This window comes from Phyllobates terribilis, unplaced genomic scaffold, assembly GCF_046119375.1.
Source record: "Phyllobates terribilis strain yellow unplaced genomic scaffold, ASM4611937v1 Scaffold_11__3_contigs__length_659146591, whole genome shotgun sequence".
In the NCBI taxonomy this organism is placed as follows: domain Eukaryota; kingdom Metazoa; phylum Chordata; class Amphibia; order Anura; family Dendrobatidae; genus Phyllobates; species Phyllobates terribilis.
In genome coordinates this window covers 585,168,163-585,195,212 of record NW_027362771.1, presented here as the reverse complement: position 1 = coordinate 585,195,212, position 27,050 = coordinate 585,168,163, and the positions used below count along the sequence as shown (strand labels likewise).

Sequence of the window (27,050 nt, the reverse complement as noted above, 5' to 3'; positions counted from 1 at the left end):
AACTTACCTCGTTTTGTGCTGGGAGGCCTCAAAATAGACGGAGGCAGAGCAGGACCTGGAAGTGACTGTGTTTTGCACCTGCTAGTAGAAAGCTAAATAGACAAGGTGCACAACCCAAAGGGAATACACTCTGATGCATTTGGGGAAGAGGTCATCTCCTTTGGGCTGTGCACTTTGAAAAGCAGCTGGGGATGGATTTGTCATCGACCAACTGTCCCCACTGACTATAATCAGATCAGTCCTCCGCGTTATGATATCTATGGTATATTAGGCTGGATCAATGGGAACAGAACAAGCCTGAGACGGAAAGGGAAAAGGGGAAGGAAGAAGGGGAGGGAAAATAAAGGAGAGTGTGGGAGAAGAGAAAGAAAAGGGAGGAGAAGGGGATGGAATAAAGGAAAATAAAGACAAAAGGAAAAGGAGGAAAAAATGCAAAGAAGGAAGGGAGAACATTTAAAAGAGGTAGAGAAGACAAAGAGGAGACAATGAAATCAACCCCAGTAGCTGGAGGCCATCGTGTAGGGCTGTGGCGGTCTCCTCCTGTCCTAAGGCTCCTCTATAGGTGAGGTCCCTGAGACAATCACCGCTTAGTTCGGAACTAAGAGTGGAATTTACATGTGAACAGTCCCCTAGCTCTGGAGCCACAATACAGAATGTGCATCAGTCTCCTCCATGTGTGGGCTGTAATCACAGTGATGTCGCTGACCAGACGATGCTGAAGTTGGTTTCTTATTCGGCAATTTATTTTTTTTCTATTTTTACAGGTTTAACAACAAAAATCACAATAATAAAGTACAATGCAGCGAGGAGCCCTGGTGTGAATGTGCGCATAAGTGCAATGTAGACAGTACGCTAATCGACGACTTCTGGGGCCCGAGCGTGGCGGATAATCAGGATGTTCCAATATAAGCCTCTATGGATGATAACGGAGCCCCCGGGGTGTGACACTGACCCATCAGTCACAGCTAGGGCCGCTGTCTCACTAATGGTCACCCTGATGTGATGTACTATCGTATTAATGGTCTGTCCGCGGGTATAAATCACTGTATAACAAGCTGCCGTGATTTCAGCCTTCTGTATGCTGGCACCTGTGGTTCCACAACAAGAACAAAGCGCAAAATATACAAAAACAAATGTCCATGTACAAGAAAGCGCGCAGGAAGAACGTTTGGTCCTCTTCGAACGCCGTCGTACTTGAGAAGGCGTCACGTGACGAGTCGGCTGCCGCGGAGCAAGATGGCGGCGCCCTGGTGAACATGCTGCAGTGAGTGCTAGCGAGGTGATCGTATGGGGGGCGCTGGAGATTGTGCTGTGTGGTGGCTGCGGAGGTGTCGAGAGTGACACAGTGACCGTGGGAGGGAACTGGAGATGTCTGCAAGCGCAGAGCGCCTGTGTTTACAGTTATTGCAAACCGACAACTCCTAGCATGGCCTGACAGCCTTCAGCCTGATGAGAGTTGTAGTTTAGCAACAGCTCTAAAGCCACAACCTGGAGGCCCCTGCTGTGTGTACAGTTTATGTATGTATGTATGTGTGTGTGTATATATCTATCTATCTATATATGTGTATGTATGTGTGAATAGGACACATACATGATCCCTGTGCACACATCGCAGCAGGAATGTGCAGAACCTAGGTCAATGGCGCCTCGTTTAAAGGGATTGTCCAGGACTAACATATTGATGAAGTGTCAGTATACACTAAATGATGTCAGAGGCTGCGGTTTTCTGCTTTGTTCATTGCTTACAGGGGTTCTCCAGCCTAAAACTACATAGTGACTGCAGACTTGTGAATCCTCTGAGCGCTGTTAGGATTCTACGTTGTCAGCGATCATAGAATCATAGAATGGTAGAGTTGGAGGGGACCTCCTGGGTCATCTGGTCCAACCCCCTGCTCAAAGCAGGATTCACTAGATCATCTCAGACAGATGTCTGTCCAGCCTCTGTTTGAAGACGTCCATTGAAGGAGAACTCACCACCTCTCGTGGCAGCCTGTTCCACATTGATCACCTTTACTGTCAAAAAGTTTTTTCTAATATCTAATCTGTGTCTCCTCCCATTTAGTTTCATCCCATTGCTTCTAGTCTTCCCTTGTGCAAATGAGAAAAAAGATGATCCTTCTACAATGTGACAGCCCTTGACATATTTGTAGACAGCTATTAAGTCTCCTCTCAGTCTTTTTTTGCAAGCTAAACATTCCCAAATCCTGTAACCGTTCCTCATAGGACATGGTTTGCAGACCAGTCACCATTCTGGTCGCTCTTCTCTGAACTTGCTCCAGTTTGTCAATGTCTTTTTTAAAATGTGGTGCCCAAAACTGGACACAGTATTCCAGATGAGGTCTGACCAAAGAGGAGTAAAGACCGATAATGACTTCACGTGATCTAGACTGTATGCTTCTGTTAATACATCCTAGAATTGTATTTGGCTTTTTTGCTGCTGCATCACACTGTTGACTCATGTTCAGTCTATGATCTATTAGTATACCTAAGTCTTTTTCACATGTACTGTTTCTTAGCTCTATTCCTCCCATTCTGTATATGCTTTTTTCATTTTTATTGCGCAGATGTAGTTCTTTGCATTTTTCCCTGTTAAAAACCATTCTGTTAGTTGCTGCCCACTGCTCCAGTTTATTTAGGTCTTTTTGAATCCTCTCTCTCTCTTCTCTAGTATTAGCTATCCCTCCTAGCTTTGTGTCATCAGCAAATTTAATCAGTTTACCCTCAATTCCTTCATCTAAATCATTGATAAAGATGTTGAACAATACAGGTCCCAGGACAGAGCCCTGTGGTACCCCACTTGAGACATTCATCCAACTGGATGTGAAGCCATTTACGACCACTCTGAGTCCGATCACTAAGCCAGTTATGAATCCACCTTACAGTTGCCTTGTTTATTCCATACTTGGTAATTTTTTCATGTGACTACAAGTATGTGATATGCGGATTCCCGGCCACAATTCGACTAGACGTGCACAGCCTTGCTGGATGCAAGTGTATTGCATGAGGCGAGAAACAGTCTAGTCAGACTGTGGCCGCAGGATGCATATCGCATACTTATAGTCACATGATCGCTGATAACGGAGAATCCTAATAGCGCACAGAGGATTCACAAGTCTGCAGTCACTACAGAATTGTAGTTTTAGACTGGACAACTCCATGAAGTTTGGCCACTACCGGAGCCAATATTCATCGTTGGGACCCAGTATTGATGATCTATCCTACATCAGCCTTGGACAACCCTCTTAAGGGCATGTTCACATAGGGTAGATATCAACAGCGTCTTTCAGCTCTAGCAGAGCGGATAGAAAATGCGCAGAGTGAACGTTTTTCAGTGGTTCAGACTTCATATCAGAAGTGGATTCATTTATGCTGCAGATTTTAACCCTTTGGACTGCAGTTTAGTGACTGAAAGAAATGATCCACATCCCCTCCCTTCCTTCTTATGGTTGAACTTCATTTCTTTTCTTACCCTTAAAGGGACACGCACCGCTCCTGCCAGTGACTCTACTGGTTCCTGTAACGTCACGTTGACAGCTCCTTCTGTTCCGCTTCGCTCTGTCAACGGAGCGTCACTACCGACCTCATGTTGATTTCTGTATTAGGCTCAGCCAGATGTCAATCAGCATGATGTCGGCAGTGTCTCTCTGCTGACAGAGCGAAGCGCAAGAGAAGGAGGACGTCACAGGAAGCAGGAGAATCGCCTTCAGAAGTGGTGCGTGTCTGCCCTGAGCCGGGAGAGATTGTGGCATGGCAGAACGGCCAGGTAGTTAGTAACCACCTGCTGATAAATGCTTAACCCCATAGAAAAAAAAAAATTAAATCCTGGATAATCCCTTTAAGTTCCCACAATTAATGTTTGGTGAATTTTTGATGGTGCAGATTTTTTGCATGTTATCTAACTTGGGTAACTTGTGTTTTTTTTTATTTTTCTTTTAGTGCATTTTTATCACTTTTTTTCAACTGTAAGTTTCTTTTTGGTTAAACTTCTTTGTTTTGGAAACTTCCTGTTACTTAGCGTTGATAAAACTTTATTGATAACATGGTGCAAATACAGCATGTTTTTCTTTTTTTTTCTTTCAAGAAACGGAGCCACTCTGGTCCATGGGCTGTGTCTGATATTCCAGTGAATGAGATTGACCTGCAATACCAGATGCAACCACGGGCAAGTGTGGTGCTGTCCTATTAATAGAAAGCTACATGGAAAATCTCTAGGAGGACAGCCCCCAGTGGTATAACCAGTGCTACTACTGATACATTTTTCCCTTTTAGGTCCGTCTGATGATCGCCATCACTCATCGGCTCCATTCTCTTCCACAAAGGGCTTCATTCTTCACGTCCAAAAGTCTGACAAGGATTTTCTGTGCGTCCATGATGGAAGGGGCTGCACCCACCCAAGAAGAGACTGTTATCACAGAGGGGAAAGCCAGTGTCATCTATCCCAGTGCCAACCAAGTGTTTTATAATCCCGTGCAGGAGTTCAACAGAGACCTGACGTAAGTGGAAGCATGCCCTGGGGGGTTTTCACTAATGGGACGAGATGCATCATATAGGCATAGTGATAGTCTGTACATCTTTTTTTGTGGATCTGCATTATATTATTCTGTTTTATCCTCAGTTGTGCTGTCATCACAGAATTTGCTCGCATGCAGCTGGCGGAGAAAGGCATCGACTGTAAGTATGAGGTTTCTGTAATGCCCCTGCACAGACAGGATTTACTGCAAGGACGAACTGTGACAAGTTCCTGTACTATACTCGTGTCTGGGCACATGCTTCATATACATGCATATTCACATTAGACACACACACACACACACACACACACACACACACACACACACACACACACACACACACACACACACACACACACACACACACACACACACACACGCGCGCGCGCTGTTACGATATTTCCACCTTATTTACAGATTTGTGATGTTTAGTTTTAAAAAGTGTAAAAAGAATATGGTTGTGATTTTTTTTTCATTATTTTTTCAGTCATTTGATAGGAAAAAAATTCCAACTTTTATTTATACCCCTAAAATAAAGGTATGTAGAAGTGTACAGATATATAGAGATGTATAGCTATGTACCAGTACAATATGCCTGTAAAGAAGAAGAAGATCTTTAGGCAGAGAAAATCCTCAATTTGTGGCTCATTGCTGGGCTTGCTGCCTGCCATGCTAGAGGTTGTGAGTTTGAATCCTGAGATCTCCCTTCAATAAAAGCAAATGCTTAACTAACCATAAAGACATCTGCTGAGCACAGACAGTTCCCAAGGGTCCTTCCCCCAACGTGGAGGAAACAGAGTGGTCTCTTGTAACGTCCTGACTGAGATACATGCAGTACGACTGCCCCTCCCACATGGGCCCCTGCACATTTTGGGTTAGAGTCCCTGTCTCCTTATCCAGACGTCTCTGTATCTTCCTGTCTTTTGCAGTGGTGGTACCAGGAGAGAGGGAGCAGGAGAAAGTGGTGGTGGATCTGTCCGATAATGGAGAGGACTGTGAGACATCTGCCCCTGAGGATAATCCCGCTCCTACAGGGAGACGCACTGTGACTGTAGGAGAGGCCTGTCCGGTGAGTGCGGAGTAATATATTGGTAGGGCATTTACAATGATTAAGCCGTTGGCACAGTATTTTAGACTTTCATGCTACTTTTTTTTCTTTTAATTAAAAACAGACCCATTGGGGTAAGGGATCGTGCAGACATCTGTGGATTTTGCTCTGAACTCAGACCACAATGCACTGACTGGCTGCTGGTCTTCCAACCCGAACGTGATAATGAAGCTTCAACGCTTGGGTTGGGAGAGCCACGGCCAGTCCATGCTCGGACCAAGGCACAGAGTCTGCATGAGCCCTAAGAAAGCACAAATAAATGGATACACATCTGCCAAGCTGCTAACGTTGAATGGGGAGACCAGCAGACAAGTATACATTCTTTTTTCTTTTATTAGCCCTTGGGTCCGTTTATTAAAAAAAAAAAATATATAGGAATGGACAATTCCTTTAATTACTTGTAAACACCCCATTAGTGCAAAAAGCCAATAACATGGAGCTGTCCAGAGCGACAGATGCCCTCTAATATTAGTTGGAGGTGTGTTGAATGCTGTTAAAGTGACATTTGTACATTTTAAGGGATGGGTCTGGGCAACAAGTAATATGGCCACGCCTGCAGCTCCTACAGGGGGCATCATGTAGCTTTCCAAATGCTTTAATAGCAAAACATCCTAGAAAAGGAGGCAACACGAGGAGGGCGATACCCCAGGATGCCATCGCTGATGGTTACACTCCTCTTAGTTCTTCTCACCCTTGTTTCTGGACTTTATCTCCCACCATCTCTCTCTATGTCAGGAAGGTCTGCGGGTCCTGGAGGGTCTGGCAGCGTCTGGGCTACGTTCCATCCGTTTTGCCCGGGAGGTGCCCGGGCTGCAGAGTATCCTGGCCAATGACTTCTCTGCCAGTGCCGTGGAGCTGATCAAGAGAAACATACAGTTCAATGGCGTGGAGCAGCTTGTGACTGCCAGCTACAGTGATGCCAGGTGAGCACACAGGGTTAACTAACAGGACACCAAGCCTGAAACTTACAATCAATAGTTTCTATACAATCGAATAGATACCCATTTACACTGTTGCGTCATTGCTGACCCATGTTGGTGCCGAGGAGGCAGATGTTGGATCGCTTTCTGGAAGTGCCCCCATAGGAGGACCAGGGAAAGTATTACTGCTATCACAGCCATAGCTATGGGACACTGCAGTGATATTTTGGACTCTGCATGTACCAGTTTCTATAATAAGCTATGTTCTGGCATTGCAGGTGTAGCTGGGCCCATATATAATAACATGATTAGCATTCATTGGAATGCGGCTGCGTCACTGACTTGCTTGTCTGGAATCAGGTATAATTGCTGTTTATTCCTTGTGCACTTGGAAGTAATGGACACCATGTTCCTGTCATCATAAACCATTATAAATTGTGTGTATTCCTGAAGCCACCACTATGGGGAGTGAGGGAGCTTGGTGCACATGTACACTCCTCACTGCTCCCACTGGTGGTGATTGCTTGTATATATCCAGTCCTCACTGCTCCCTCTGGTGGTGAGCGTGTCTTTACGTCCAGGCCTCACTGCTCCCTCTGGTGGTGACTGCTTGTATATATCCAGTCCTCACTGCTCCCTCTGGTGGTGACTACGTGTATATGTCTATGCGTCACTGCTCCCTCTGGTGATGACTGTGTCTGTACATCCAGGCCTCACTGCTCCCTCTGGTGGTGACGGTGTCTATACGTCAAGGCCTCACTGCTCCCTCTGGTGATGACTCCATGTATATGTCCAGGCCTCACTGCTCCCTCTGGTGGTGACTGCGTGTATACGTCCAGTCCTCACTGCTCCCTCTTGTAGTGACTGCATGGATATGTCCAGGCCTCACTGCTCCCTCTGGTGGTGACTGCGTGTATTTGCCAAGGCCTCACTACTCCCTCTCTTGATGACTCCGTGTATATGTCCAGGCCTCATTGCTCCCTCTGGTGGTGACTGCATGTATGCGTCCACTCCTCACTGCTCCCTCTGGTGGTGACTGCGTGTATTTGCCACGGCCTCACTACTCCCTCTCTTGATGACTCCGTGTATATGTCCAGGCCTCATTGCTCCCTCTGGTGGTGACTGCATGTATACGTCCACTCCTCACTGCTCCCTCTGGTGGTGACTGCGTGCATATATCCAGTCCTCACTGCGCTTTCTGGTCGTGACTGCGTGTATTATTATTATTATTATTATTTATTCTTATAGCGCCATTTATTCCATGGCGCTTTACATGTGAAAAAGGGGTATAATGCAAGAACAGTTACAATAATTTTGAACACAATGTGACAGCGACTGGTACAGGAGGAGCGAGGACCCTGCCCGCGAGGGCTCACAATCTACGAGGGATGGGTGAGGATACAGTAGATGAGGGCAGAGCTGGTCATGCAGCGGTATGGTGGAGCGGTGGTTACTGCAGGTTGTAGGCTTGTCGGAAGAGGTGGGTCTTCAGGTTCCTTTTGAAGGTTTCCATTGTTGGCAAGAGGCTGATATGTTGGGGTAGAGAGTTCCAGAGTAGGGGGGAAGCATGGGAGAAATCTTGTATGTGATTGTGGGAGGAGGAGATAAGAGGGGAGTAGAGAAGGAGATCTTGTGAGGATCGGAGGTTGCGTGCAGGTATGTACCGGGAGACTAGGTCACAGATGTATGGAGGAGACAGGTTGTGAATGGCTTTGTATGTCATGGTTAGGGTTTTGAACTGGAGTCTCTGAGCAATGGGGAGCCAGTGATGGTAATGACAGAGGGGAGAGGCCGGGGAATAGCGGGGGGACAGGTTGATTAGTCGGGCAGCAGAGTTTAGGATAGATTGGAGGGGTGCGAGAGTGTTGGAAGGGAGGCCACAGAGCAGGAGGTTGCAGTAGTCGAGGCGGGAGATGATGAGGGCGTGCACTAGTGTTTTTGCAGATTCATGGTTTAGGAATGTGCGGATCCGGGAGATATTTTTGAGTTGGAGTCGGCAGGACGTGGAAAGGGCTTGGATATGTGGTTTGAAGGAGAGTTCAGAGTCCAGGGTTACCCCAAGGCAGCGAGCTTGTGGGACTGGGAGAGTGGGCAGCCATTGACGTTGATAGATAGGTCAGATGGGGGATATGAATGAGAGGGTGGCAAGATGATGAATTCTGTTTTATCCATGTTAAGTTTTAGAAATCTAGCAGAGAAGAAGGATGAGATGGCGGACAGACATTGTGGGATTTTGGTTAGTAAGGAGGTGATATCGGGTCCAGAGAGGTAGATCTGTGTGTCATCAGCATAGAGGTGATAATGAAAACCATGAGACTCTATGAGCTGTCCCAGGCCGAAGGTGTAGATGAAGCGCAGGAGTCCTAGAACTGAACCTTGGGGGACACCGACAGATAGGGGGCGAGATGAAGAGGTGGTGTGTGAGTGGGAGACACTGAATGTCCGGTCTGTTAGGTATGAAGAGATCCAGGATAGGGCCAAGTCTGTGATGCCGAGAGATGAGAGAGTCTGTAGTAAGAGGGAATGGTCCACTGTGTCAAAGGCAGATGACAGGTCCAGGAGGAGGACAGAGTAGTGTCGCTTAGATTTGGCGGTTAGTAGGTCGTTGGTGACTTTAGTCAGGGAAGTTTCAGTAGAATGGTGCGGTCGGAAACCAGATTGTAAACGGTCAAAGAGGGAGCAGGAGGAGAGGTGGGAGGACAGTTCAGAGTGGACATGTTGTTCCAGTAGTTTTGAGGCATAGGGGAGAAGTGATATGGGGCGATAGCTAGACACAGAGGATGGGTCAAGGGAGGGCTTTTTGAGGATGGGTGTGATTGAGGCATGTTTGAAGCATGAGGGGAAGACACCAGTTGTTAGTGACAGGTTGAAGAGGTGGGCTAGGGCTGGGATGAAGATAGTGGTAAGGTTTGGGATGAGGTGGGACCGGATTGGGTCAAGTTTACAGGTGGTGAGGTGTGATTTGGAGAGTAAGGAGGAAAGTTGATCTTCAGAAATGCTGGAGAAGGTGGTTTTGGAGGAAGAGGGTTGAGTAGGTGTTGGGAGGGGCTGTGGGGGCTTTAGGCAAAAGCTTTCTCTGATGGTGTCAATCTTCTGCTTGAAGAATGAGGCAAAGTCTTCCGCTGAAATAAGAGGAGAGGGAGGAGGCACTGGGGGACGGAGGAGAGAATTGAAGGTGTTGAATAGTTGCTTAGGGTTGTGAGACAGGGAGGATATGAGAGATGTGAAGTATGTTTGTTTTGCTGCAGTGAGTGTGGACTTGAAGGTAGTGAGGGACTGTTTGAATGCGATGAAGTGCTCATGGGAGTGGGACCTTTTCCATCTACGTTCAGCAGCCCTGGAGGCCCGTCGCAGTTCTTTAGTTAGGCTGGTGTGCCAGGGCTGTCTGTTGATTGTGCGAGCCTTGGTATGTGTGAGGGGGGCGACCGAATCGAGAGCTGCAGCTGTTGTGCTGTTGTATAAAGTGGCAGCAACATCTGAATCATGTAAGGAACTAATGTCTGTAAAAGGGAGGAGGGATTCAGAGAGTGAGTGTAGGTCAAGGTGTTTGAGATTTCTGCGAGGGTATGCAAGTTTGTGGAGTGGGGATTGTTGCCCCGGGGAGGTGAGAGAAGAGAATGTGAGTAGATTGTGGTCAGAGAGAGGGAGAGGTGAGTTAGAGAGGTTAGATAGGGAACAGAGGCGGGTGAAGATGAGGCGTGTGGCCGTCTTTGTGGGTGTGGAAGACCACTGGGTAAGACCGAAGGAGGAAGTGAGGGATAGAAGCTTAGAGGCAGCTGAGAGGGAAGTGTCAATGGGGATGTTAAAGTCGCCCATGAGGATAGTGGGGATGTCAACGGAGAGGAAATGAAGTAGCCAAGTGGTGAAGTGGTCAAAGAAAGTGGTGGCTGATCCTGGGGGGCGGTAGATGACAGCCAGTTGGAGGTTGGAGGGGGAGTAGATGCGCACGCAGTGCACTTCAAAAGAGGGGAGAGTAATTGAGGGCGGCAGTGGGATATGGGTGAAGGAGCAGTTATCTGAGAGGAGGAAACCTATTCCTCCACAGTGCTTGCCGGTGGGGCGGGGGGTATGGGAGAGGTGGAATCCGCCATACGAAAGTGCAGCAGGAGAGGTTGTGTCGGAGGGGGTGAGCCAGGTTTCAGTGATGCCGAGGAAGGAAAGCTTCTTAGTGATGAAGAGATCGTGAATGTAGGAAAGTTTGTTGCAGACAGAGCGAGCGTTCCATAGAGCTCCTATTAGTGGAACTGGGGAAGCGGGGGCTGGGCGGATGGGTATACGGTTAGAAGGGTTACGGGAGTTTGGGATAGATCGTGGGTAGGAGGTGGAAGTGAATGCAGGGATGTGGTGAGGAGGGCCAGGATTTGGAGAGATGTCGCCGGCAGTAAGGAGGAGCAGAGAAAGCGCTAGTAGGTGGGAGCAGGAGAGGGCATGAGGTGGCTGTCTGTGTTTGGAGGTAAAGGATTGTATGTTGAGGAATAGCTCTGAGGAGGAGGTGAGATGGGTGGGGAGAATGGAGGGAGAGATGAAGAGTTCCTTACTAGGTGTAGGGATTAGGGGTGGTTGTAAGAAGTGAAGGATTAAGGGGGTGAGAGTCAGAACAAAGACAAACATTGTTTACTGTGACTTAGTATCCAGTTACCTTCAGGTTTTATTCAGGATTAATTCAAATTTCAGACACTTCAGCTAATGGACACTTAAGGTGATGGACACAGACAGTGTATATGTCCAGTCCTCACTGCACCCTCTGGTGGTGACTGCGTGTATGTCTATGCTTCACTGCTCCCTCTGGTGGTGACTGCGTGTATACGCCCAGGCCTCACTGCTCCCTCTTGTGGTGACTGTGTGTATACGCCCAGGCCTCACTGCTCCCTCTTGTGGTGACTGTGTGTATACGCCCAGGCCTCACTGCTCCCTCTTGTGGTGACTGCGTGTATACGTCCAGGCCTCACTGCTCTCTCTGGTGGTGACTGCGTGTATATGTCCAGGCCTCACTGTTCCCTCTGGTGGTGACTGCGTGTATATGTCCAGGCCTCACTGTTCCCTCTGGTGGTGACTGCGTGTATACGTCCAGGCCTCACTGCTCCCTCTGGTGGTGACTGCGTGTATACGTCCTGGCCTCACTGCTCCCTCTGGTGGTGACTGCGTGTATATGCCCAGGCCTCACCGCTCCGTCTGGTGGTGACTTCGTGTATACGTCCAGGCCTCACTGCTCCCTCTGGTGGTGACTGCGTGTATACGCCCAGGCCTCACTGCTCCCTCTGGTGGTGACTGCGTGTATATGTCCAGGCCTCACTGCTCCCTCTGGTGGTGACTGCGTGTATATGTCCAGGCCTCACTGCTCCCTCTGGTGGTGACTGCGTGTATACGTCCAGGCCTCACTGCTCCCTCCGGTGGTGACTGCGTGTATACGTCCAGGCCTCACTGCTCCCTCTGGTGGTGACTGCGTGTATACGTCCTGGCCTCACTGCTCCCTCTGGTGGTGACTGCGTGTATATGTCCAGGCCTCACTGCTCCCTCTGGTGGTGACTGCGTGTATACGTCCAGGCCTCACTGCTCCCTCTGGTGGTGACTGCGTGTATATGTCCAGGCCTCACTGTTCCCTCTGGTGGTGACTGCGTGTATATGTCCAGGCCTCACTGCTCCCTCTGGTGGTGACTGCGTGTATACGTCCTGGCCTCACTGCTCCCTCTGGTGGTGACTGCGTGTTATGTTTCCTGTAGGATGCTGATGTATAACCGGATGGGAAAACATGATCGCTTCGATGTTATTGATCTCGATCCCTATGGCAGCCCCGCCATGTTCCTGGATGCAGCGGTGCAGAGCGTCTGTGACGGAGGTAGGTGGCGCCATTTGCTTTAGGATCCTGCCATTTGTGCAGAGTTCCTCCATAAAAGTCCCGGTACTGATAGCAATACCGTGTAATGACCCCCGTTATGTATTGTCTCCCTCGCAGGGCTGCTCTGTGTTACCTGCACGGACATGGCCGTGCTCGCAGGTAACAGCGGGGAGACATGCTACGGCAAATATGGCTCCATGTCCCTGAAGTCCAGATTCTGCCATGAAATGGTGAGATACAGCAATGGGCATGAGATTTTGGGATCGTCCTGAGCATTTGCCGACACTCCTGGTCCAGTTATTTTTCAGGTCTTCTAGTGATTGTTGCTTTTAATGCCACTAGGTGGCGCCATGCTCTTACGGACTTTCACCAGCTCCGTTCTGCAGCTCTTCTACGTTGAACCTGATGTTGTGTTTTCCACTTTCTCCAGGCCCTGCGGATCCTCTTACACAGCTTAGATCTGCGCGCCAATTGTTACCAGCGTTACATCCTTCCTCTGCTCAGCGTTTCCGCCGACTTCTACATCCGGGTGTTTGTGCGAGTCTTCACTGGACAAGCCAAGGTAAAGATGTCCGCCAGGTGAGTGCTGCTCTGGAGGCTGTGCAAATGCATCTATAACTATAGAAGATGACCGCAATCCCCCCCATTTATATCCATAGTAAACAAGCCCTGGTGTACAACTGTGTGGGCTGCGGAACGTACCATCTGCAGCGGATGGGGAGAGCTGTCGCTCATGGAAACAAGTGAGTTGCTTCAATGACTGGGAAATTTACCAGTGCTTTGCATGAATCGCTTTCAGTAAGTCAGTAAGGTGAGACTACATGTCCAAGAGCTTTGACGGAAGCTTATAAAGCCTCTTAGCCTGTGGGAAGCCCTTGCTGTCGTGGATTGACGGTCGGGCGCGGGTGTATAGATAACACTTCGGAGGCTTACACGATTACATAAAGCGTGTTTTCCGGGGCCCATAGGCCATGACGTGATTGTGGGGTGGCGATGGCATCCTAGAACCTACTTAAGACACCTGTTGCCGCCATCTTTATACTCCCATGTAGTCGAGTAATAGGCACGGGAGATCGTAATTGAAGGGGTTAAAGGGTAACTAAACTTTGAAAAAACTTTTGACACGTCAGAGGAATAAGTTCTGATTCGGTGGCAGGTACGGCTCTGTGATACGATGGGGCGGAAGTGATCGGCTGATGCTCGGAGCGGCGAGGTCTGTAGTTTGTGGGCGCAGGGTCTCTACATATCCGGACAGAGATAAACGGGCGCAGCGATCGGCTGAGTGTTTGGTCCTTCGTTTCAATGATAACGTAGGTGTCAGGACCCCGACCATCAATCACAAGTTCTGACCTGTCCCTATGGCATGTCAAAAAGTTTATTTTAAAAAATGTAATTACCTCTTAAAACAGTTGCCCAACTTTGGGGACAATTTTTTTTTCTATTTAACTGCATTAGTTTTGAGACTAAAAATCACTTTTTTTTGTAATTGGCCTTCATTAGAAAGCTTGCCGCGTCTGCATTCTATAGTCTGAGCGCTGCTGTCTATTGCTGGCTGCAGAATGAGTAAACTGAGAATCCGTCAGTGAGCTCATTCTAATGGTCTAACCGGAGCGTTTGTAACTCTTATCTGTAATTTTCTGAGCTCCTATCAGCTGATTTATTACCGTAAAACACATCAAAGTTTAATCTTTAGGGAAAGGATGAGCCTGAAAAAAGCAAGAGGGCAAGATTTTAAATGAAACTCAATTATTTTTATCCCAAAATACATACATTTATGTAAAAAAAACCTTTCAGGATTCTGCAAGGACACATTTGGTGACTATATTAAACTAGAGTAAATATTAATTGAAGAATATTGCCTCTAGCCTGAAGTAGCTGATAACAGGGAGCAAAAGCGAGTACAGATAGGAGACTGCAGAGTTCCTGGTGCTGTAGTTAATGGATGTCATCGCTCTCATTGCACAGTATGAAGTACTCAGCCGGTACCGGGCCTCCTGTGGGGACAAGCTGCGAGTTTTGCCGACAGAAGCACCAGGTAGCGAGTCCGCCCGTTATACGGTGCCCGCCAGTCCTGCGCCTGCCGCCCCGTGTTACCCCGTGTTGTGTTTCAGGTCGGAGGACCCATCTGGGCCGAGCCCCTCCACGACGTCACATTTGTACAGAAAATCCTGACCGCGTCGGAGAAAAACCCCAAACGCTTCAAAACATCGGACAGGATAGAGGGAATGCTGAGCATGGTGACTGAGGTCAGAGAGCGCCCCCTACTGGCCATTCCCCAAATCTGCCTGGTGCTGCAGAAGCTTTGGGAAAGCCGTGCGCCCGGCCCTGGTGGAGCCATACTCCGGTTCAGCCGTCCCCTGATGACCTTTCTGTTTCTCGGCAGGAGCTGAACATCCCGTTATACTACACCCTGGACAACCTGAGCAGCACCGTGCGCTGTAACACGCCCTCGCTGCTGCAGTTCAGGTGACTTCCTGCATCCCTTCCTTTTATGTTTGCAGCAGTGCCATAAAGCGGTTGTGCAGCGCCCCTCATGTCTGCGTCTTACACGGAAAGACACTGCTGCCTGTGGGCGTCCCTCTCACCTGGGACAGATATAGGGTCGCCACGTCCTGATGAATAGGACATGGGCACAATTCCTGGCAGCCATCTATCTAGCATGTAGCCGCCGCTGACAACTCTTGACCCCTTTAACCCTATGTCTTCCAGGTCTGCCCTGCTGCATGCTGGGTACAAGGTCTCGCTGTCACACGCCTGCCAGAACGCCATAAAAACTGACGCTCCGCCCTCCGTTATCTGGGACATCATGAGATGCTGGGTGAGCCACTCTACGCCTCTTGTATTTCTTCATCAGCACAAATCTTAAAAGGTTTTACAGTTTTGGAAAAAATGACTTTTGCCCTAACTGCAGTTTGTTTAAATAAAAAAGATGTGCCTTACTCATCCTCCCCAGGTCCAATGCTGCATCTGCTTTGGTGCCTGTTATCTGCAGCGACAGTGCTGCAGCCAATCAGTGAACTCAGTGATCAGCTGCGGCATTGCAAACAATAACAGACACCGGAAGCAGAGGTGGAGAGTCTACGCTGGACCTGGGGAAGGTAGTGAAGCACAAAAAAATGCAAATTTAAAGGTATTTTTCAAAGATGATTCTTGCAAGTCCTCAGTTCTAAATTCTGTTTTGCACCTTTATCTGAGTGACAACCCGCATGGCCCCTTTTGTTTGGGGGATTTTCTCCAACATGGCCCCTCTTGTTGGGGGGGGGGGTGTTCTTCCAGCATGGTCTCTCTTGTTGAAGGAGGGGGGGGTTCCTCCAGCATGGACCCCTCTTATTGGGGGGGGGGTTTCTTCCAGCATTGTTCTCACCAAGCGAATGTAACATGTTACACAGCAGCTTGTAATGGAATGTGTAGCTGCTGCAGCACCTCTTTAGGACGAGATGGGATTGCTTCCTATTATTCAACGAGTGACATTGAACCTATAGTAAGAGAGGAGGGATCTATGGCTGTTCCTGTTAATCTGACATGGGGTATATGCCGGATTATCAGGATTTAGGGGCCGTCAGATTAAAGGATTGCATGTGTTAGAGATGTGAGTAGATTATATCCCAAACAGGAGAAATTGAATCCAGTGAAAAGGGAGAAGCTGTCGGAGAGCTGCCCGGCCCACCACATCCTCGGGGCAGAGCCCAGGTAGGTGGGACGCCCCTTATATAACACGAGACCCCCTGCCTGCCTTCCTTCCTCTCATCTGGGTGAATTCTTTGCAGGATCGAGGCGAATTTTGAAGTCCGACAGGATGCAAATCCCAACTCACGAAGGATGGGTTTAAAGAGATTTCAGGAAAATCCAGAGGCCAACTGGGGGCCGAAAGCACGAGCCAAGGCGGGGTAACTACCGGGTCTAATAATGGTGCACGGGCAGGGATCTGGCGCTACCACACCGCTCCTAAACTATGGCGCCTCAATATTCTGTAACTGTACTGTGCACGTAATGATCGCGGGTCACATCACGTCTCCAGTCCCATCCAAAATAAATTCTAGAACAGCTCAGGATGATGAGGGTTGTAGTTTAATGCGAGGGTCTCGTGTCATTCCACACTGGAGTCACTGATGCCCTATTGTCTCCTCCAGGGGAGGAATATCCACATCTCTGGACGAGAGGAGGAAACACAATCAGAACAAGAGGAAAGGCGCCCCGGAAGATCCGGGCCTCAAACACTTCACCTGTAAGAAATACAAGCAGGTGAGAGCCTGGGCCTGCCGAGACTTGTAGTTCTAGGTATCAGCAATACATGATAAGCACAGCCCCTGCCAGCAGGGGGCAGTATAGAGACACTCAGTGATAGCAGATGCTGGAAGAGCAGCCACCGTGCAAGAAGGGGATGTCTGACTGTAGCCGCGGCAGAATCTACATCCATCTTTTCTGACATCACAGAGTGACTCTTCTTTTCTTTTTTTTTTTCCCTCTCGTTCTTCCAAGAGCCATAACTTTTTTTTTAATTTTTGCAGTGGCTCATTATATATGTACAGAAAAAAAGGAAAGTGGGCGAAAAAATATACTGCAATTTTTATGTTGTAAAAATGACATGATTCTTTATCGGTGCGATTATTGTGGGACCAAAAGTAGTTAACCGCTTAAATAAACGACAGGTTTTTTTTTTTAGATCCTACCCATAAACTAGTGTCTGATTTGGTTCCTTCTTTGCCTTCCCAGGGCACTTGTGACTTGGGCGACAGCTGCCGCTACTCTCATTCACTCGAAGACCCTGAAGTGGGGTCCCAGCATGCCCCCCAATCAGAAGATAATACCACCACAACCTCCTGAGGGCGCTGTGATTTTATTTGTCTGTTTCTAAGACTGTGGATGGACATTTGTTTTTTTTTTTTATTGATTCCCTGGAAAGGAAAAAAAAATTTTTCAAATGTTTTTTTTTTCTTGGAAAATAGATTTTATTTGACCCCTGTCACACAGAGTACAAGGCATTATTAAGGCAGCAGTGGATGCCCCCCTATAGGGGGAAGGGTGCAATCAACTACCCCAACCGGCGTATTTTCTGTACTGGACGGTGGCCAGGAAAGTGCGGATCTCCATGGGGTTCAGTGTGATGGTTGTGGGGTCCAGGAAGAAAGAATTGTCTCCTCTGGGCAAATCAGAAGCTGCAAAGGGGGGAAAAAAAACGGACTAATATATTGCAACGGAATCAGCTTCATTAAAGGGTATGAATACTTTTGCAACAATTGTTTTTTAACACAATGCATCAAAAATATCCTACAGCACGTAGAGGAAGATAATGACTAAAGGCTTCAACACTCAACCAAGGAGATGCATCGCTCTGCATAGGAACTACGGTTATTTTTCCCCAAACTATTGGCATAATTCAGTTTTATTTTACTTGATGTATTGGGTTTGGGTAGAAGTAGATGCCGCCTCTAAAATAAAGTGTTGCCTGCACACCTGTGTCTGAGATCAGAAGTTTGCTATACTACAGCAAAGCTTTAAAACCTACATAAAATCCCTTTCCTGACTTTGTAACATCATAGTTTGTGCCCCCAGAGCTGCGTTCAAAATTCTGCACAGTAAGCGGAGCTGACAGCGACTCTCACCTCCTTCCGCTCTCCAGCGCAGACGATTCATCTTGCTCTTCGGCAGATTAGCAGACAGAGTCATCTCTTCGACCTCGGATAAGACGAGGGTGGAAAACAGATCCTGTGTAATCAGAAAGCAGGACGTGGGAGACCACACATTATGTACTGGACAGATGCGCTACGGGCTGAGGTCTCACCTGGAGATTGATGGTGACCGGCAGGGAGTAGTTGCTGCTCTCCTGTCCCTGGAAGGGGTGCTCCAACCGCATGAGAAGCCTCTTTGGTTCATGCAGCGCGAGGGTGAGGAGGTGGACGTTGCTGGGGAGTGGGGACCGCAGCGCTGAGAACTTGGGGCAAAGGAAGACGTTAAGTGCCCATATAAGAGGGAAAGGGATATTTATATGGGGTCTGATACAGGATATCGGGTGGGGAGGTCACACTTATGGATCCTCATGTGGCTACAGATTCTGCCTCCCCTACAGCTACATTGACAGGTCAGAGGGGCCCCCCCCCATTATATGAGCCAGGGCCACTTACCTGGTTGGTGGGGCCCTGCTGTGCGCTATAGGGCACCCCCCCATCTCCAGAGGAAAGGATGACTTGGGGTGACAAGTATTCCTGTATCGCCAGAGTTCGATGCAGATCTGCAGAATCTTGTGGGGTCTCCAACAGCAGCAGATGTCTCCCCCGCACTACAATCCCCTCTCCATATGGCCCAGGCTCCAGCAGCGGCTCCCCCACCCCACGGGCATCATCATACAGGAGCCGTCTGTGAATCTGGAAGGAAAGACAAAACGATGGCAGACGTTGTCATACGTTCCTGATATAAGTAAACACCGGACAAAAAAGACCCCCCCAACCCAACAAGTGTTTATTTCGTTTACACTGGTTGCAGTTCCTCACCATCAGCTCCAGTGACCCGTCAGCAATGCTGGATCCTCCCTGTGATCGGTCTGTCAGTACCGTGAACTGAATATTTTTGTCCTGCAAGAGAAATGGACTCAGGCAACACTAAGAGATTGGGGTGCTACAGGGACATAATATTGTAGCTCAGGGCAAGATTCACTCAGTGGTCAGAGTCTTCACGATGGGAGTTATCGTCTGGCAGCTCAAATCATCAGTTACCTTCATATAGATTCGGCTGTTCACGGGGTAATAGTTTCCAGCTACAGGTTCAGTCTGCACCAGCGGCCAAGTTTCCCGAAAGTCTCGTCTATGTGAAAAAATAAAAATGTGAGGGGGAGCGGAAAAGGATGACGTCTACTCCTCCACTACAGGGTGACAGGCAGGAGCCGAGCGACGTGGCGTCAGCTCCTCCACCACAGGACGCCAGACAGGCGGTAGGAGCCGAGCGACGTGGCGTCAGCTCCTCCACCACAGGACGACAGACAGGCGGTAGGAGCCGAGCGACGTGGCGTCAGCTCCTCCACCACAGGACGACAGACAGGCGGTAGGAGCCGAGCGACGTGGCGTCAGCTCCTCCACCACAGGACGACAGACAGGCGGTAGGAGCCGAGCGACGTGGCGTCAGCTCCTCCACCACAGGACGACAGACAGGCGGTAGGAGCCGAGCGACGTGGCGTCAGCTCCTCCACCACAGGACGACAGACAGGCGGTAGGAGCCGAGTGACGTGGCGTCAGCTCCTCCACCACAGGACGCCAGACAGGCGGTAGGAGCTGAGTGACATGGCGTCAGCTCCTCCACCACAGGACGCCAGACAGGCGGTAGGAGCCGAGCAACGTGGCGTCAGCTCCTCCACCACAGGACGCCAGACAGGCGGTAGGAGCCGAGCGACGTGGCGTCAGCTCCTCCACCACAGGACGCCAGACAGGCGGTCGGAGCCGAGCGACGTGGCGTCAGCTCCTCCACCACAGGACACCAGACAGGCGGTCGGAGCCGAGCGACGCGGCGTCTGCTCCTCCACTACAGGTGACAGACATGAGGTAGGAGCTGAGCGACGCGGCATCTGCTCCTCCACTACAGGACAACGGACAGGAGGTAGGAGCCGAGCTACGCGACGTCTGCTCCTCCACTACAGGATAACGGGAAGTAGGACACGAGTGACGTGGCGTCTGTTCCTACACTACAGGTGACAGACATGAGGTAGGAGCTGAGCGACGCAGCATCTGCTCCTCCACTACAGGTGACAGACATGAGGTAGGAGCTGAGCGACGCAGCATCTGCTCCTCCACTACAGGACAACAGACAGGAGGTAGGAGCCGAGCTACGCGATGTCTGCTCCTCCACTACAGGTGACAGACATGAGGTAGGAGCTGAGCGAGGCGGCATCTGCTCCTCCACTACAGGTGACAGACATGAGGTAGGAGCTGAGCTACGCGACGTCTGCTCCTCCACTACAGGATAACGGGAGGTAGGACACGAGTGACGTGGCATCTGCTCCTACACTACAGGGTAAGTCACCTCCGTTGCAGAACTTGTCTTCCATTTGCATCCGTATAAAATATGCCATTGGTCTGTAACTTGGAGTCAAAGCGACTGATCACTTCTTTTCCTTTGTTGTCCCTGAAATGAGAAGCCATTTATACCTAGATATTGGGAGTGCACCCTGGAATCCCCCTCCAAAATAAGTCTGCACTCACTTCAAAGGAATAGGCCCCACCGTCCACTCCAGCTCCACGTGGCGCTGGTCCGAGTACAGCCGGACCACTTGTGAGCACCAGGAGGAGAAGTTCTGGTAGACTTCCTGCACCAGGGCGTTCTGCAGACAATCACACCACACTTACTGACTGCAGCCCGAAATACTCTGCAGCAACAGGCTAATACACAACGTACAAGAAAAAGAGAACTTCCTACCTGCACCAGGTAACTGCGGACGTTCTGCGTCACAGGGAAAGGGCTGGACTGGTTGGGTCTGAAGATGTAGGCTCCAGAGGTCTGCGTGCTGTCCTCATTCCCTATACTGGCATTATACCTGCAGGAGAATAGGGGTGGTAGTCCTGGTGAAGGATGACTAATGTACCATTTCTTACACTAAGACATTGTAGTCATATATGGGGCTATGACACTATTAATTTTATCATATCATGTACTGAAAACTCCTGAGGCTTCACTACTGAGAGATGCTGATGACTATATCCTGGTTTCCATCAGGTTTTGTCCTATGATGGAGATCTCCATAAGGATCGAGAGCACCGTCCACATCAATGTTCAGCCAGAGATATGTGCACAGAAAGTGATAACTGCTGGAGTTCCTCTAGGAAAACTACAACTTAAATTTGGAAAGGATTCTCTTCCCTTAAAGCACATGAAGGATTCTCACCAGTAAAAGTTGTGTGATATGGGTAAAGAGATCCCCTTCTCCAGATTATGAATGCCCGATATTAATCCGGTTTCCGGGTGAAATTCCACTTTGTAATACTGAAGAGATCAGAAACCGTGAGCGGATCACTTACACCAGCAGCTGGAATATTATAATGCTATGACGCACTTTATTCTGGATCTTTGCAGGACTCGTCCTCTTATTTCTCTCTGTGAAGAATCTCTCCGGCGCAGACACTTTCTGAACGGTGAACTTGCTGAAACCTAACGGAGGAATCTCAGCCTGGAATATCAGCTCCCGCTCGGCCGCTCCCTGCTCTCGGCGGACGGCTTTTGTGAAATTAGAAACCGGAGTCACCTGGAAATTGGAAAGTGTTTGACAATCCTCATGATCACAACAAAGCAAATGATTACTCAAAATCCAAACAATCCTTTGCAATTCACATATTTAAGATGCAATAAGCGACTCCTTCGTCACACACCAAAAAGAATAAAAATAAGATACTGTACACTTTTTTTTTATTCCCTGCTCATCCATAATCTTACAGAACAGAAGCAGCAGAGAGTAATCCTGAAGATCTGACCTCACTGGGCACAACGTCTCCTGAGGAGCCTTTTACTGTGTAGACGAATCCACTGACCGGAAGACGAACGTTCCACGTTACTGCACCTCCCAGGGGGTTATAGAGGAATACATTAAACTGTAAGGAGGAGATGGCGAAATAAGATACAAGGTGCATTATGGGAAGCTAAAATAATATAGAACAGTCACATGTGCAGAGTGACCGAGAAGGCACACTACTTATCCTGTATTATACTGCAGAGCTGCACTCGCTATTCTGCCGATGCAGTCACTGTGTACATACAGGTGCTTCTCACTAAATTAGAATATCATCAAAAAGTAAATTTATTTCAGTTCTTCAATACAAAAAGTGAAACTCGTATGTTATATAGAGTCATTACACACAGAGGGATCTATTATATAGAGTCATTACACACAGAGGGATCTATTATATAGAGTCATTACACACAGAGGGATCTATTATATAGAGTCATTACATACAGAGGGATCTATTATATAGAGTCATTACATACAGAGGGATCTATTTCAGGCGTTTATTTCTGTTAATGTTGGTGATTATGGCTTACAGCCAATGAAAACACAAGTCATTATCTCAGTAAATTAGAATACTTTATAACAACAGCTTGAAAAATGATTTTAAAATCTGAAATGTCCTACTGAAATGTCTGTTCAGTAAATGCCTCAATACTTGGTCGGGCTCCTTTTGCATCAATTACTGCATCAATGCGGCAATGTGGCATGGAGGTGATCAGCCTGTGGCCCTGCTGAGGTGTTATGGAAGCCCAGGTGGCTTTGATAGCAGCCTTCAGCTCGTCTGCATTGTTGGGTCTGGGGTCTCTCATCTTCCTCTTGACAATACTCCATAGATTCTCTATAATAGATTCTCTATGGGGTTAAGGTCAGGCGAGTTTGCTGCCAATCAAGCACACTGATACTGTTGTGTGTAAACCAGGTATTGGTACTTTTGGCCGTGTGGATAGGCGCCAAGTCCTGCTGGAGAATGACATTTCCATCTCCAAAAAGCTTGTCGGCAGAGGGAAGCATGAAGTGCTCTAATGTCCTGGTAGACGGCTGCGCTGACTTTGGTCTTGATAAAACACAGTGGACCTCCACCAGCAGATGACATGGCTCCCCAAACCATCACTGATGGTGGAGACTTCACACTAGACCTCCAGCAGCTTGGATTGTGGCCTCTCCACTCTCCCTCCAGACTCTGGGACCTTGATTTCCAAATGAAATGCAAAATTTACTTTCATCTGAAAACAACACCTTGGACCACTGAGCAATAGTCCAGGTCTTTTCTCCTTGGCCCAGGTAAGACGCTTCTGGCGTTGTCTATTGGTCATGAGTGGCTTGACACAAGGAATGTGACCCTTGTAGCCCATGTCCTGGATACGTCTGTGTGTGGTGACTCTTGAAGCAATGACTCCAGCAGCAGTTCACTCCTTGTGAATCTCCCCCAAATGTTTGATTGGCCTTTTCTTAACAATCCTTTCCAGGCTGCGGTTATCCCGGTTGCTTGTGCACCTTTTTCTACCACACTTTTTCCTTCCACTCATCTTTCCATTAATATGCTTGGATACAGCACTCTGAACAGCCAGGTTCTTTAGCAATGACCTTTTGTGGCTTACCCTCCTTGTGGAGTGTGTCAGTGACTGCCTTCTGGACATCTGTAAAGTCAGCAGTCTTCCCCATGATTGTGGAGCCTACTGAAACAGACTAAGGGACCTTTTTAAACGCTTAGGAAGCCTTTGCAGGTGTTTTTTGTTAATTATTCTAATTTACTTAGATAATAACTTGTGTTTTCATTGGCTGTAAGCCATAATCATCAACATTAACAGAAAAACACTTGAAATAGATCACTCTGTTTGTAATGACTCTATATAATATATGAGCTTCACTTTTTGTATTGAAGAACTGAAATAAATTAACTTTTTGATGATATTCTAATTTAGTGAGAAACACCTATACATTACATTACTGATCTTGTACTGATCCTGAGTTACATCCCATATTATACTCCAGAGCTGCACTCACTATTCTGCTGGTGCAGTCACTGTGTACATACATTACATTACTGATCCTGAGTTACATCCTGTATTATACTGCAGAGCTGCACTCACTATTCTGCTGGTGCAGTCACTGTGTACATACATTACATTACTGATCCTGAGTTACATCCTGTATTATACTGCAGAGCTGCACTCACTATTCTGCTGGTGCAGTCACTGTGTACATACATTACATTACTGATCCTGAGTTACATCCTGTATTATACTGCAGAGCTGCACTCACTATTCTGCTGGTGCAGTCACTGTGTACATACATTATTTATCTTGTAATGGACTCACATTTTTTGCCTGCTCGGTGGTCGGGCACACACTGATGTTCAGTAAATTGCAAAAGGTGAAACTTTCCTTGGTTCCCGTCAGACTGGAGAGCGCATTACTGATCACAACCTGCAAGATGATAATGGCAGAATAGACGCTGGGAGGACACAAGACAGGATAATATAATAGGTGTATGTTGCAGTGTATGTTCCTATGTGAACTGTGGCGCCAGCAGAGAGTCCATAACAAAAAGGATTAAAATCATGCATGAAATGTACATTCAAAAGCATTAACATAAGAATATTGTCACTAGCCCTTTAAAAATTGATGCAATATCATCATGAGACTTAAATGAGAATAATTCCATCTTGATTTGATAATCCATAAGGAGCAATTCTTTTAAAGTTTAAAAGAGCTGGGTGAGGTTACCTGGCACGACTCCCATCCTCTATACAGCTGCAAGGTGTAGTCATCATTCACATGCTGCTTTGCTGTTCCAGTGACTGCATCATGGTGCTGAGCTACTCCCAATGCACGTCCTGAAAAAGAAATCAGGAGCCGGGTTACTGTAATAAGAGGTTACAGGGGTAATAAGAGGATCAGGAGTTGGGTTACTGTAATAAGAGGTTACAGGGGTAATAAGAGGATCAGAAGCCGGGTTACTGTAATAAGAGGATCAGGAGCCGGGTTACTGTAATAAGAGGATCAGGAGCCGGGTTACTGTAATAAGAGGTTACAGGGTAATAAGAGGATCAGGAGCCGGGTTACTGTAATAAGAGGTTACAGGGGTAATAAGAGGATCAGGAGCCGGGTTACTGTAATAAGAGGGTACAGGGGTAACAAGAGGATCAGGAGCCGGGTTACTGTAATAAGAGGTTACAGGGTAATAAGAGGATCAGGAGCCGGGTTACTGTAATAAGAGGGTACAGGGGTAACAAGAGGATCAGGAGCCGGGTTACTGTAATAAGGTTACAGGGTGATAAGAGGATCAGGAGCCGGGTTACTGTAATAAGAGGTTACAGGGTATTATGAGGATCAGGAGCCGGGTTACTGTAATAAGAGGGTACAGGGGTAACAAGAGGATCAGGAGCCGGGTTACTGTAATAAGAGGTTACAGGGTAATAAGAGGATCAGGAGCCGGGTTACTGTAATAAGAGGTTACAGGGTAATAAGAGGATCAGGAGCCGGGTTACTGTAATAAGAGGTTACAGGGGTAATAAGAGGATCAGGAGCCGGGTTACTGTAATAAGAGGGTACAGGGGTAACAAGAGGATCAGGAGCCGGGTTACTGTAATAAGAGGTTACAGGGTGATAAGAGGATCAGGAGCCGGGTTACTGTAATAAGAGGTTACAGGGTAACAAGAGGATCAGGAGCCGGGTTACTGTAATAAGAGGTTACAGGGTGATAAGAGGATCAGGAGCCGGGTTACTGTAATAAGAGGTTACAGGGTAACAAGAGGATCAGGAGCCGGGTTACTGTAATAAGAGGTTACAGGGTAACAAGAGGATCAGGAGCCGGGTTACTGTAATAAGAGGGTACAGGGGTAACAAGAGGATCAGGAGCCGGGTTACTGTAATAAGAGGTTACAGGGTGATAAGAGGATCAGGAGCCGGGTTACTGTAATAAGAGGTTACAGGGTATTATGAGGATCAGGAGCCGGGTTACTGTAATAAGAGGGTACAGGGGTAACAAGAGGATCAGGAGCCGGGTTACTGTAATAAGAGGGTACAGGGTAATAAGAGGATCAGGAGCCGGGTTACTGTAATAAGAGGGTACAGGGGTAACAAGAGGATCAGGAGCCGGGTTACTGTAATAAGAGGTTACAGGGTGATAAGAGGATCAGGAGCCGGGTTACTGTAATAGGTTACAGGGTATTATGAGGATCAGGAGCCGGGTTACTGTAATAAGAGGGTACAGGGGTAACAAGAGGATCAGGAGCCGGGTTACTGTAATAAGAGGTTACAGGGTGATAAGAGGATCAGGAGCCGGGTTACTGTAATAAGAGGTTACAGGGTATTATGAGGATCAGGAGCCGGGTTACTGTAATAAGAGGGTACAGGGGTAACAAGAGGATCAGGAGCCGGGTTACTGTAATAAGAGGTTACAGGGTAATAAGAGGATCAGAAGCCGAGTTACTGTAATAAGAGGTTACAGGGTAATAAGAGGATCAGGAGCCGGGTTACTGTAATAAGAGGGTACAGGGGTAACAAGAGGATCAGGAGCTGGGTTACTGTAATAAGAGGTTACAGGGTATTATGAGGATCAGGAGCCGGGTTACTGTAATAATAGGTTACAGGAGTAATAAGAGGATCAGGAGCCGGTTTACTGTAATAAGAGGTTACAGGGTAATAAGAGGATCAGGAGCCGGGTTACTGTAATAAGAGGGTACAGGGTAATAAGAGGATCAGGAGCCGGGTTACTGTAATAAGAGGGTACAGGGGTAACAAAAGGATCAGGAGCCGGGTTACTGTAATAAGAGGATGACGCTGGGTGACCGGACACTCACTTAACGTTGCGCTGCTGCTGGTCCCGTACGGTCCGTGTGTGGCTGCTGCTCCGGTTATGGCCTCCAGCTGGTTGCAGACCTGATTATAGGGACATTACTACATTGCTCGGATCTCAGGGTGGTGACATCTCCTCTATGAGAAGTTATATTTAATACATTTTCACCTGAAGGAAGTTATTGCTGAGTCTTTCATAGCGCTTGAATGCTGGCCGGCTGGTGAAGTATCCTGTCCAGAACATGTGCTGACCATCCGCATAAGGAAAGAAGTCGTCCATCTTCATGGGCCTGAGATAAGGGGATGGAGAGAGCGGACAGCGGTACTCAGTGAGGCCCCGCCGGGCAGACTGGGCTGTCGGCCATCAGTATAGTGAACCCTCCCTATAGGCGCCG

The 27,050-nt window shown here is 48.1% G+C and overlaps 2 protein-coding genes across 4 annotated transcripts in view; one reads left to right on the top strand and one right to left on the bottom strand.

Annotated features, from left to right (window-relative positions):
* The first annotated feature begins 1,118 nt into the window (after positions 1 to 1,118).
* TRMT1 (tRNA methyltransferase 1) lies at positions 1,119 to 17,794 on the top strand. Of its 3 annotated transcripts, none has more exons than XM_073654318.1 (17): positions 1,119 to 1,264; positions 4,320 to 4,493; positions 4,616 to 4,671; positions 5,441 to 5,580; positions 6,355 to 6,542; positions 12,260 to 12,375; positions 12,493 to 12,605; positions 12,806 to 12,954; positions 13,035 to 13,118; positions 14,341 to 14,410; positions 14,487 to 14,621; positions 14,759 to 14,841; positions 15,085 to 15,193; positions 15,989 to 16,065; positions 16,143 to 16,262; positions 16,506 to 16,617; positions 17,089 to 17,794. In XM_073654318.1, exons 1-17 carry the CDS (start codon positions 1,134 to 1,136, stop codon positions 17,197 to 17,199), a joined length of 1,968 nt encoding a protein of 655 aa, XP_073510419.1. In that variant the 5' UTR covers positions 1,119 to 1,133; the 3' UTR covers positions 17,200 to 17,794. The 3 variants fall into 3 exon arrangements, with proteins under 3 accessions (XP_073510419.1, XP_073510420.1, XP_073510421.1); XM_073654319.1 differs by having other exon boundaries at positions 1,132 to 1,264; positions 4,270 to 4,493; positions 17,089 to 17,790; XM_073654320.1 differs by having other exon boundaries at positions 1,197 to 1,279; positions 4,270 to 4,493; positions 17,089 to 17,792.
* Positions 17,338 to 27,050, bottom strand: part of MAN2B1 (mannosidase alpha class 2B member 1) — a 26,991-nt gene continuing 17,278 nt past the window's right edge. The window contains 16 exon segments of the mRNA XM_073654317.1: positions 17,338 to 17,531; positions 17,979 to 18,081; positions 18,158 to 18,307; positions 18,498 to 18,737; positions 18,864 to 18,944; positions 19,086 to 19,173; positions 20,383 to 20,484; positions 20,562 to 20,680; positions 20,776 to 20,893; positions 21,242 to 21,339; positions 21,410 to 21,598; positions 21,825 to 21,941; positions 24,175 to 24,282; positions 24,583 to 24,692; positions 26,661 to 26,739; positions 26,825 to 26,945. Coding sequence (XP_073510418.1) covers positions 17,404 to 17,531; positions 17,979 to 18,081; positions 18,158 to 18,307; positions 18,498 to 18,737; positions 18,864 to 18,944; positions 19,086 to 19,173; positions 20,383 to 20,484; positions 20,562 to 20,680; positions 20,776 to 20,893; positions 21,242 to 21,339; positions 21,410 to 21,598; positions 21,825 to 21,941; positions 24,175 to 24,282; positions 24,583 to 24,692; positions 26,661 to 26,739; positions 26,825 to 26,945 — 1,951 coding nt within the window. The 3' untranslated portion in view covers positions 17,338 to 17,403.

Excerpts from the sequence above, each read along its gene's own strand:
- TRMT1 (XM_073654318.1), top strand. The coding sequence starts at position 1,134 with ATGTCCATGTACAAGAAAGCGCGCAGGAAGAACGTTTGGTCCTCTTCG. Across the intron at positions 14,411-14,486 it reads TTTGCCGACAGAAGCACCAG|GTCGGAGGACCCATCTGGGC; the intron begins GTAGCGAGTCCG and ends GTTGTGTTTCAG. Across the intron at positions 16,618-17,088 it reads CCTGTAAGAAATACAAGCAG|GGCACTTGTGACTTGGGCGA; the intron begins GTGAGAGCCTGG and ends TTGCCTTCCCAG.